General features: G+C 38.0%; 1 protein-coding gene across 1 annotated transcript; it reads right to left on the reverse strand.

Annotated features, from left to right (window-relative positions):
• Positions 1-1,280: 1,280 nt before the first annotated feature.
• Positions 1,281-10,920, reverse strand: LOC108714381 (retinol dehydrogenase 8). The gene is made up of 6 exons (XM_018258563.2): positions 10,733-10,920; positions 8,712-8,873; positions 5,684-5,863; positions 4,585-4,678; positions 3,540-3,723; positions 1,281-1,746 (listed from the first exon to the last, which is right to left on the reverse strand). Exons 1-6 carry the CDS (start codon positions 10,827-10,829, stop codon positions 1,510-1,512), a joined length of 954 nt encoding a protein of 317 aa, XP_018114052.1. The 5' UTR covers positions 10,830-10,920; the 3' UTR covers positions 1,281-1,509.
• Positions 10,921-12,619: the final 1,699 nt, after the last annotated feature.

Below are 12,619 nucleotides of genomic sequence, written 5' to 3' on the forward strand. Positions count from 1 at the left end.
CACTATGAGACTGTCCCTTTTCCTTTCAGTAATATAGTAAGGATATTAGACAGCTAACTTTAGATGGATTGACTTACAGGTTAACCAGATTGCCACACAAGGTGATTAGTGGTTTGCAAACGACTTAGAACGAAGAAGTAGCATCACAAGGGGGTTAGTGGTGTGCCTGCATTTGTGTGTGTGTGTGCTGGAAAATGCAGGTGTTTATCAGTGTTAATGTTGGGCAATAGGATAGTAGTTTGCTTCTCAAATTTCATAAATTTCACATTTTCAAGAGAATATTGTTTGTCTGTAGGACAGATTATGTGTGGGGTCTGTACCAGCTCAAGGCAACCACAGCCCTTTAACAGTGAAGAACTGTACCTTCAAATATACCCCAGTAACTCCCCATCTTCTTTTCTACTGATTTACATCCCATTGTCTGTGCTGCTATTAGTTACCTGATCTTTGGGTCCAACTCACAAACATAATATAGAGCATTCATTCATTCATATTCATTTTTATTGTTTTTAGTTCTTTTTAAAAACAAACATTATTCTAATTGGTTAGGTGTGGGGATGCATCAAATCCAGGATTCAGTTTGGGATTCTGCCAAATCCCAGCTCTTTTCACAGGAATCATATTCAGAGGAATTCTGCGTACCTGGTCGAATGAGTCCTAAATGTCTTGTGAAGTTGACACTGGACAGATAACTGAAAATATTTTTTAGATGATTGATCCTTTTGATCCAATCTGAATATGCAAATTAGTGTTAAAGGGATACTGTCATGAATCAGTTAATAGTGCTGCTCCAGCAGAATTCTGCACTGAAATCCATTTCTCAAAAGAGCAAACAGATTTTTTTATATTCAATTTTGAAATCTGACATGGGGCTAGACATATTGTCAATTTCCCAGCTGCCCCAAGTCATGTGACTTGTACTCTGATAAACTTCAATCACTTTTTACTGCTTTACTGCAAGTTGGAGTGATATCACCCCCCTCCCTTTCCCCCCCCAGCAGCCAAACGAAAGAACAATGGCAAGGTAACCAGATAACATCTCCCTAACACAAGATAGAAGCTGCCTGGTAGATCTAAGAACAACACTCAATAGTAAAAACCCATGTCCCACTGAGACACATTCAGTTACATTGAGAAGGAAAAACAGTAGCCTGCCAGAAAGCATTTCTCTCCTAAAGTGCAGGCACAAGTCACATGACCAGGGGCAGCTGGGAAATTGACAAAATGTCTAGCCCCATGTCAGATTTCAAAATTGAATATAAAAAAATCTGTTTGATCGGACCATTCTGCTGGAGTAGCACTATTAACTGATGCGTTTTGAAAAAAAAAACATGTTTTCCGATGACAGGATCACTTTAAGATTTGGTTCACTATTCAGCCTAATCCCAAAATGGCAGATATAGTGAATTCCTATACTGCGGTATACTGCAGACACAGTTTAACATAAATGTATTTTATATACAAAGAAAGAAAAGAAAGAGCTCTGTATGGGGTATTTATCAACTACACTTATTGTGGCTGTGGTTTTCCAAGGTCAAAGCTTTTTTTACTTCTCCATCTCAAGAGCTTGATGAAATTAAGGCTGGCATTGAAAATTTTATCATGCTGGAAGACCATCTTATAAAATGTGTCAATGGGCAGATCACCGTTGGGATCGGCATATTTCAGTGTCGTCATCGGGGTGTATAATGTGTTTGTCTGGTGACGGAATGGTGGATTTTCAGAGAGCACTATCTTCATAGTGTGCTGAAAATAAACAGAACACTAATCAGTTATTACTGTGATAAGACAAAAGAAAAATCCATTTGTAAAGTTCTTAAATATTAGTAAATACATTCTTAGGCCATTTCCTCTGGCAAAGGGGGGGAACTACCCACAGTATAAATAACAATAGTCTGTGAAACAAGGCACATGCACGAGTAAAGGCCCCCATACACGGGCCGATAAAAGCTGCCGAAAGACTAAGTCGGCAGCTTATTGGCCCATGTGTTGGGCCATCCAACGGGCTTCCCCGATCAATATCTGTCCGAAAGTCGGATCGCGGACGTATCTGTGCGTGTATTCCGTACCTTGATCCGCCCGTATCGGATGTATTATGATCCGATCGTTGGGCCCTAGGGGAATCAGCCCATCACCCACCTCAATGTGGGCATATCCGGTCATTTGGCGACATTGCCAGAAAAGCTGATCTCTATGTCTATGGTCACCTTAACATTGGGCTGACCTTGACTGACTATTGCCTATCCTCAAGTTTGTTGATCAACTTATCTTGCTTCAACTTTTCCTGCAACATTTGCCAGTCACCAGGGAGGTACAAATTTTATTCTCTGGCGGGGAACTATTTAGTTGTTGTAACAAACACAGTACGCTTTTTATTATCTTGCCTATTCTAGGCATAAATCCTTTGACTCCAACTCCTCAGTTTATGGTAGCTCTGACTTGGACACACACAAAATGCTGGCGCTACTATAGGGACTTGGACTACTCTGTTTTTAATATACTAATGGATTTTCCATGTTGATTGAAAGACGTTAAGTACACAACATACAAGACATTTGACAACTGCAATTGTAAAGCTATATGAAGATGGTGTCTACTTTTGGGAACAAACCTAAGAACTACTTGTAGAAAACAGACTCACTATCCTATTGGCCCTTCAAGACTGTCATTGCCAACATGAATGAGGATACTGTTTGGGTCAAAATCTATCACTAAGCTTATGTCATTGTGGCTTTTTATTAGGGATGCACCGAATCCAGGATTCGGTTCGGGATTTGGCCCTTTTCAGCAGGATTCGGATTCGGCTGAATCCTTCTGCCCGGTCGAACTGAATCGGGGAGGGAAATCGCGTGACTTTTTGTCACAAAACAAGGAAGTAAAAAACGTTTTCCCCTTCCCACCCCTAATCTGCGTATGCAAATTAGGATTCGGATTCGGTTTGGTATTCGGCCGAATCTTTCGCGAAGGATTCGGGGGTTCGGCCAAATCCAAAATAGTGGATTCGGTGCATCCCTACTTTTTATTTTATTTATGAAAAAAAGCAAAACATTCCTCAAACTTTTTTAAACAAAAGACAAAACAAAAACAATAAGGTTAATTGCTCAGCTGCACAACCACACGCTGGGCTTCATTCTTACTGCAGAGATGTACTTGATTGTGACTATTAAATGTGAAATAGGACATTGTAGCATATTGCATTTTTATTTTATTACAATTTAAATTTATTAGAAGTCGGAATATTTTTGCCTGGTAGTTGGTCTGATTTTGACAATACTTGTGGTAACAGGTCCAGACTGAGTTTCAAAATAGGCCCCAGCATTTTGTGTACACACACACGGCCAAAGAATAGTGCTGTGTGCATCATAGAGCAGAATCTGCAGAATACCAGTCCGGCTCTGTTTGGGAATATATGACACCTTGGGATAGTGCTTCTGGCACTGATTTCCATGTTCAAACAGTAACCAGAGGAAAATTACTGGAATTACCTAATCATTTCATCAAGGAGAGATAGTGTCACACACACATACAACATTTGTTACCTCTGCCACATCTTCAGCTGTCTGCCCAAGACTTTGGAAGATGGATTTGTAATTTTTAAGGTAGATGTTGGTGAACATATCAGCTGTTTCCTTGTCTGCAGCGGAAAGGTCCATTTTCATTCCATCTTCAAACACTTTTTTTTCAAACTCTGTGATGACAGGTCCAGGCTCAATGAGACTCAGACTATAAGAAGTTTTAATACAAGTAAAATCAGCATGAGCTTTCTTTTCAGTGTGATAAAAAATACAATTATATTTCATAGCTTACTCTGTAATGTAAATGGCTGCAACTTTGTTTACCTGTCTCAGGGCAAGTGCAAGGGCATGAGCAGGCAAACCTGAGTTCCCTAGGATGTAATGGACCTACCTGGAACCGTTGCAGAGGCAAGCCGGAATAATGTACAACTGAAGTCTAAGGGATTGGTGTGGCCCTCACTGTGATTTTTCAGATCCCCCAATCTGCTCAAGTGCTTTACAGGTGAATTTATGTAAATAAATTATGTCAGCGTCGAAATGGGGAAAAATGAATAAATGTAAATTGCTTAGAAAAGCAATTTGCAACCCTGAGCAATTTTACATTCACGTTTCCCTTTAAGGAGTACGCCAGAAATAATGACTTTTTTTTTACTTAATTTTAATAACAAATTAATTTTCCCACTTTCATTTTTAAGTGTAGTAGCACACCTAATCTGTTATAATTCAATACATTCATTGATACATTGCTCAGTAGGAGATTCAGCCTATACTGAGAATGCTATCATACATTTAATAAACCCATTTGCATAGCAATTTTTACAGTGAATACAGAATTAATAAATTAAATTGCGGTCATTTCTCTGAATCTGCAAAGAAATGTATAAACCAATTTATCTGCCCCTTAAATTCTTAGGCATGTGGAGGAAGCCACGGGAAGGTGAATCTGTTACAGCTCAATATTGCCATTTCAGCACCTCATTTGACTACAGAAGTTTGAGAAACAGAATGCCTAATGTCAAATACAATCAATAGCACCCAAGTTTAATCACACACAAACTGGAGCACTTACTTGAGTTTGAACTTTAGGGCTTGTATTGCCAGACTCTCACAAAAGCCTTCAACTGCAAACTTGGAAGCTGCATAGACATCATTGAACAGGATCCCTGGAATAAAGTAATCCAAGACTTTGTCAGGAAACTGCTGAAATCAGCTTTGGGTGAGTGTTTGTTATGGCTTGTATGATATATACCGGTACATACATATACACAGCACCACAAAATGTTCTATATGTATTTTTAGACACATTGATCACGTTAAGTCATGATTATTTACAAATAAAGTTATACATACATACATACATGTTTAATGAAGGGATGTGGCCTCTATATACACAATCCTCACCTTGTCCCCAACTGCAGCCTGAATCTCAGCTTTACTGTTTACCTTGTTTAATACAAGAACTAATAATAACTTATAGGAAAAGGAGTGATGAATTCAGTCGGACGCAGTGGGTTGCTGCAAAAACTGTGTTTTTTATTTTAACACAACATGTTTCGAGCTGTGCTCTTTGTCACTTGACAAAGAGCACAGCTCGAAACATGTTGTGTTAAAATAAAAAACACAGTTTTTGCAGCAACCCACTGCGTCCGACTGAATTCATCACTCCTTTTCCTACAAGTTATTGTCTTCATTGGACGGAAGCACAGTGAATGAACAGTCTAAATTGAATCCGATCGATTTGCCTTGTAATAATAACTTATAGTTGTTTCTTTATGAAGACAGGCACAAGCCTATTTCATGGAACCTATATTAAAGGCAGTATGCTGCAGGTTTAAGGCACCACTGACTAGAACAGACAGGGTATTGCTTTGTTTATTGTAGTCAATTCAGTCTAATGAATAATTTTGATTTATGGTGTTTCCAGTACTTTAAAATGACAGCAAGACATAGACTTATATACAACAGTCTACACCTACGAAGCGTTGCTCTCAGACTTTACAGTCTAAAGTAAGACATGAAGCAATAACCTGAGAAGGAGCTTCAATTGTGTCTGTCTTACGAGAAAATGCCTTTTACTAGATAATTTGTTAATGCAAAATGTATTCAGCAGTGATATATATCCCCCCATATATGTGTCATACCATACATTGAAAATCTGGTGTATATACCTTGTATCCCCATTACACTGCTGATTATTACAATATGTCCACTCTTTCTTCTCTTCATGTCTGGTAAGATTTCCTTCAGTAGTCGGACTAGTCCAAAGAAATTTGTATCCATCACGTTTTTCATTTCTTCTATGGTTTGGCATTCAATTGGCCCAATGAGTCCCACTCCAGCATTGCTCACTGTGGATAAAAACAGATACAACGTAACATGCACAATCTGTCCTACAATTCATGGTTGGGATGGGAATTTAAAATCATATCTTATTATGCAAACAACACAAAGGCACTATGCTCCACATCTTCTGGGACTGCCCGCTCATTAAGCAATTCTAGTCGCAGATATTGGACACCTGCACGAATCAACTTCTCCTTGATGTCCCAGCTGCAATTCTCCTGCACCACAATATGGTCTCTGTGTTCTCGTACATAAAGTCCTTAACTCAGGTTGCTCTAAATGCAGCTAAAATCTTGATTCCCCGCAATTGGAAAAGTAACGCCTCGCCCACTCTGCCTGAGTGGATGAAGGAAATGGAGGAGATACGCAAAATTGAGGAAACGCATGCAGACTCTCTTAAGGCAATGCTGAAGCATTGGGTGACCTGGTGTCCGTGGCTACAATATCTTGACTCTATTTCATAAAAGTGACTGAGAGAGTCCTCTGCCAAACACCCCCCCCTTTTTTTTTTTTTTTTTTTTCAGGATGATCACCACTGTTGGATTGCCCTATTTGGGACATTGTTCTGAATAATTTTGCATTATTATGATTGCTAGGCTATACTACCTTGTGTGTAATGCTACTGTAATCTTCTCTTCTCCTGACGAGATATGTGTAGTAAGCAGTTTGGAACCTACTGTTGAAGTTTCTGCATTTTGCTTCCCTTTCCCCTTCCTTTTCTCTTTCTTTCTTCTCTGTTATTTCTGGACCCCTCCCCTTTTCCTTTTCCTTTTTTCTCTTTCTTTATATTACCTTGCTGATCCAGTACACACCTCCCAAACGACTGACCCCCACCCTGACTTGCTAGCTTCTTGACAGCGCACAGTGGTTTACTTGTTTTCTTGAAGACGCACACTTTCCACCCCTGGAAAGGCATACGTCTGTGAAATCGCTCTCTCACACTATGCATACTAGTTTCCACTGTCAGTGATTGTATATGGTGACGTCCCTGTGTATTGTGATCCTTTTTTGATTTATGCTGAAAATAAAAAATTAAATATTTAAAAAAAAAAAAATCATATCTTATTTGCCAGGCTGTTTCTTATTAGAAAGGTAAACCTAACACATTCCTACTATTTAGAAAACCTAGATTGAAACACAAATTCACTTTTAAATGAACATTAAGGGGTTTATTTATTAAAGGTCAATTTTCTCCAAATATTTTAGTTTTTCAGGAGTAGTTTCACTAACAAACTCCCCCTGAAAAATTTATCAGGGGGAAAAAAAACTTGAATCTTTTTGCGATGTATGCCCCAAAGCTGCTAAAAGCCTGAATCTGAAAATACTCTAGCTAAAATCTGTGAAGATCATGTAGAAGTCAATGGCAGAGGCACAGTTGATCATTTGAAGATGTTTTTTGCCTTCATGATTTTTTTTTACACTGGCTTGCGCTTAAAAACTCGATAAATTCGAGGTATTCAATGTTTTTTAGCCTATAAGCTCAAAAAAGTCATTAGTAGCCTTACATTTTATTTTAGATGGGGTCTGTAGAATCTGGAAAGAGTCAGAAGAAGTAGGCAAATAAAGAAAACTATAAAAAATAACGAAGACCAAATGAAAAGTTTCTTAGAACTGGCCATTCTATAATATACTAAAAGCTAACTTGAAGGTGAACCACCCATTTTACACTGAAGAGGTGTAGAATAAAAACTTCCAAATACTGAAAAAAAATTAATTGTCTTAGAATGCTGCTATCTATATTATACTTACATTTTTTTTTTCTTTTCTAGCGCAAACAAAAAGTTACATAAAAAAAGGTTACAAAAATAATCCCAAACAAACATCACCAACCCAATGCGTCTCAACCAAAGAACGCCACCCCCTCAGGGGCAACCAAAATGAAAACATATTTTGATACTTCCACCTTGATTGCCCCTGAGGAAGACCACCCCCTTGTCAAAACACACTGGGCCAACGACACCTGCCCTGCGACCTTGCAACCCAATTTCTTTTTTAATTTTCTTTTATTTATTTTTGTTTTTCAAAAACATTATTTCGTATATAGTTTAAACATTAATACGTAAAGTACAAATATTCAGGAAAGGGGGTGTTGTTGCCAGATTCATCTATTCTTATTGTGCTTATCACAGTTTTATTATATATATTCCATGGTGTTCATATTTCTATATGCTTTTCTATCTGTCATAAAGCTAAGTACAGCATATTTTGTGTCAGCGCAATTCTTTCCTTTTCCATGTGTGGTAATGGAAATTTGTAACCATTGCTTTGGCAGGTTGATTCTGGCTACCGCTAGAATTTGACTCAGTAGTTATTTTGGGTCTTTGTGAGTTCTTTCACAGGAAGAGACAATAATGCTGTGCGGACATCCATAGGGATGGATTTGTTGAAAACCTTCTCTTTTATCTTGAAGATACAGTATCTCTCCAATATATTACAGCTATGGGGCAAGTCCACCAAATACGTTTGTAGTCTCTTGCAATCTCTTTGCATCCTCGGAAACAAGTGTTAGTGACTGATGGGTCAAATTTAACTAAAAATGTATTTTAAGGCAACCTAAAAATTCTCTTCCAATTGTTAATCTATGTAATTTACATGAACTCAGAAATGGAACTACTTGAGAACACATGGAGGCAATTGATCACAATCAGTTTGTCAGGCAGTTGTGCTGCTAAATTGCAATGCAGTTGCTATGACCAGTTTCTAGCATAACCAGAGCTACTAGAGATGCTGGAAAATTAGCAGGCATGCATTATCAGGAGTCCTGTTAGCTGGTTCTATCTGAGCTAAAACAACTGTATTTTTGTCATTGTGAGTAAGCCTGGAAGGTCCTTTATCCTTTATTACTGTACTTACCCAAAATATCAATGTGTCTATCGGGAATGCTGCTGACACAGTTGCGTATGGAGTCTTCAGAACACACGTCCATCTCTTTGATTTCCATTGTTTTTCCCAAATATCCTTCCGTGGCTTCAACCAGATCATCTTTTTTTGCTAGGTTTCTCATTGTGGCATATACTATAAACAGACCATGAAATGATATATTGTCAGCAGTGCTGAACTTGATCATCAAACCAAAATGTCAATGTCTTTCTAAAGGATCTTTTAGCCTTGGCCTTGCACTGCCGGGGGCTAGGGCTCGTGTGCAATATAGTATTTCTTGGGAGAAACAGTAAAAGGTGAGTGGTTTCTTTATAGGTAATCTATGGACGAAACAACTGTGCACTTGCTACAAAAGGGCTCACTCACTTACAGCATGTTAAGTGCTATTTTGTTGGACTGGGCTGTCAGAAACATTTCTATATCAGAGGTCCCCAACCTATTAACCCATGAGGCAAATTCAAATGTTCAATATTTTGGAGAACAATATAGGCATGTAAAAAGTCCCTGGGGTGCCAAATTGGAACTGTGATTGACTATTGGTAGCCCCTATGTGGACTTGCAGCCAACACGAGGCTCTGTTTGGCAGTACACCCTGTTTTTTATGCAACTACAACTTGCCTTTAAGCCAATAATCCGAATATAAGTACTTGCTTTGAGTCCTAATTTTTAGTTAAAGAGATACTGACGCCAGAAATTAAACTTTTCCACATCTATCATAATATTGCCTTTGGGGCTGCCATATTTGTGCAACAGGAGGAGTCCGTTATCACTAGAAACTCTAAGTGACAGGCTGAGATGGGACAGTCAGGTTGGCAAAACAGTCAGTTTTAGGAACTTCAATAACTTAGATAAACAAACCTCTCAACAAAAAATTATCAGCATGACCTATATATAACTTTTAATGTACCTTCATATTTTAAAAAGTAGTTTTTTAGTGTCAGTAGCACTTTAATGTAAGAATAAAGACCTGTCAAAGCTTAATATTGACTGCTCATATGTCAGAGCTCTCACTCCCTCCATGGCATTGTATTAACCAGATACAAATGATTGATTTACTACAACTTTTTACACCTTCTGCTGTGCCCGTCTTACTGCTTAAACAAAACCCTGCAATCCTTTTTATGAGAGAAATGTTGGGGGTCTGGCATGCCCATATCTTTATCTGCTTTCTCTTGTCTCTTTAATTTACTACTTTCAAAACGGTCTACAGCCTGATAAATGTAATTGAAATAAACAGCATTTCTCTTGGGTTCCACAAGGACCTCCTAAATTGATGTCTTGTAACTATCACCTCTCAACTCTAGCAACTACTCAAAGAGCCTGACACCTGACCTCTAAAACTTTTTAGACTGCTTCTTTGGAGCAACTCTTACCTCCACAAATTCCATAACTTACAAAGCTTTATAATTTGGCTAAAATGGTGCATTAATACTTGGTGGAGTGGGTGCAATATAAATTCTTTGCAGACTGAGAAGGAATGGGGGGTGGTAATATGCTTTACTTGCAGCAACAGCACTGTCAGCCAATGGCAAGGTATTTTTGGGAGATTTCTCGCCGTTATCGCACAGATTTACAGTAGGCGACATCTCACCTTGTGTCATTGCCCTATGAAGATACTACAGACCTCTCTGGTTCTGATTAAAATCATATAAACCAACCCACACTTGTATGTGTGACATTCTCCTAGCTCTGTGGATAAACTGTAGTCACCACAATCCCCATAACAAAGAAATTTAATTTAAAGGAAAGCATTGCAGTAAATAAAAAGTTAGGTCATTCAATACAGCTATTGGATTATCTGGAAACCTATTATCCAGAAAGCTCCAAAATACAGATTCTTTTTTTCTATACAAGTCTGTTTAAGCAAACAAATACTCAGTGTGTGTATATATAATATCATTTTTTTTAGCAGCTTTAAGGGTATTGTGATCCAACCCCAGGTCCCATGCATTTTGGATTATAAAACCCATACCTGTAATAGAAATAAAGCTTACCTTTGAATCTCTTCTGCTCATCCCTGGCTAATTTGGCAGCAATTGCCAGCCCTATACCAGAAGAGCATCCTGTGATAAGCACAGTCTTCTGAGCCATATTGATTCTGCTCGTTCCTCAGGCCTAACTGTCTCCAAAATCAACAACTTGGAACTTCCACTGTGGTTAAAGGACACTTCTGGGCTTAATCTATTCCAACTTAATGTTTTATCTGCACAATGGCTGCGTCAGCATGACTAAAACTGCAGACCTTCACATTCCCTCCCTCTAATGCGGGATAATCCCCTTTTTGACATTAATTGATGTTAACATCATAATGACCTAAGCTTTGTTTGCCTCTCTGCTTGTAGGCCAACAGTGGGACCAAATCACGCTTGAATTTATTATCACTACCCATGAACACTGCACTGTGTGTTCTCAGTTTGAGCAGCTAGTGATGTGTAACATTCCCAAACAGGACATTCATTCCTGTCCAAAGAAATTGTTTCCTAATTTGCTTTTTAATTTGCTGATGTAGGTAAAATGTTTGTTAAATTACAAATGCAGTATAGTGTGGCAAGGGCTAACGTGCCCATATGCATAAAGCCAATAATTAGATATTATGTATATATTAAACAGACAAATACACTGAGATGAAATGTTTAAAGGAATAGCAACACCAATAAATGAAAGCAATTTAAAGTAATTAAAATATACAATATTTATATACACAAATTAAAATATACTGTTGCCCCACACTGGTAAAACGGGTGCATTTGCTTTTGATACACCACTATAGTTTATATAAATAAGCAGTTGTGTGGAACGTGCGGATAACCATTCAATCTGAAAAAGGAAAAAAGATATAGTTACATAGCAGATACTTTGGAGAATACAATGCATTTAGATTCCAGTGTAAGTAATAGACTCTTTCCTTGCTTGCTATGCCATTATCTACAGTATATTTCTCTGTTCATGTAGTTATCCCTAGCTCTCCCATTTTGTCTCAGAAGCTCAATGTATCTGCAGGAAGATGGTGGACGTTGCATATTTTTGCTATGTTGTGTTTATTTTTTATGGGAGAGCTACATAAAATTACTTTTAGCTTTTAAATCAACAGTTTGATTTTGCTTACCAGCTATACTTTCCTCCCTAATTTCCCAAATCTAATGCCTTGCCCCCATAATCTAACCCAGCCACCCTTCTTGTCTAGTTTAAACACTCCCCTGGTCTCTGTTATTCTTTCCTCTAGCACAGCTGACCCACTTTCCTCTGAGATGCAGTCTATCATGGCTATATAGTCTGTAACACAACTGGAAAAAAAAAAATCAGCCTTGTGTTATAGAAACTCCAAACCACCTTTCCCACCGCAAGACTTTAGCCACATATTAATCTCAAACTCCTTTCCTGATGTTGAACATGGAACATTTACATTTTGGAACAGAAATTGGCAGACTGTTCATTTAGCTTTTATGCTAGATCCCAGAGCTTAATTGTTAAGGTTTTCCACATACATATTTGTCATTATTACCAAGACAACGAGGTACATTAAAAATAATTTGTCTACCTGATCAACCACAACCTGGTGCCATAGAGACAGAGCAATCATAAAGATATATTACCATATCTGGCTTTCTATTAACTCATCTATAACATCAAACTCCTTACCTATAGCCCTGAACTAATGCTACTACAGGTATAGGACCCCTGATCAGGAAACCGGTTATCCAGAAAGCTCCAAATTTTAGGAAGGCCATCTCGCCTATACTCCATTTTAGGCAAATAATTCAAATTTTTAAAAATGATTTATTTTATATCTCTTTAATAAGTAAACAGTAGCTTGTACTTGATGGTAACTATGCAGTATAAATCTATATTGGTGGCAAAACAATCCTAAAGGGTTTACTAAA

Source organism: Xenopus laevis, chromosome 4L, assembly GCF_017654675.1.
Source record: "Xenopus laevis strain J_2021 chromosome 4L, Xenopus_laevis_v10.1, whole genome shotgun sequence".
NCBI classification, from domain to species: domain Eukaryota; kingdom Metazoa; phylum Chordata; class Amphibia; order Anura; family Pipidae; genus Xenopus; species Xenopus laevis.

Coding starts and splice junctions, on each gene's coding strand:
- LOC108714381 (XM_018258563.2), bottom strand. CDS start 10,829: ATGGCTCAGAAGACTGTGCTTATCACAGGATGCTCTTCTGGTATAGGG. Junction 8,874..10,732: donor TGAGCAGAAGAGATTCAAAG/GTAAGCTTTATT, acceptor GTCTGTTTATAG/TATATGCCACAATGAGAAAC. Junction 4,679..5,683: donor CAGTGTAATGGGGATACAAG/GTATATACACCA, acceptor ACTTTATTCCAG/GGATCCTGTTCAATGATGTC.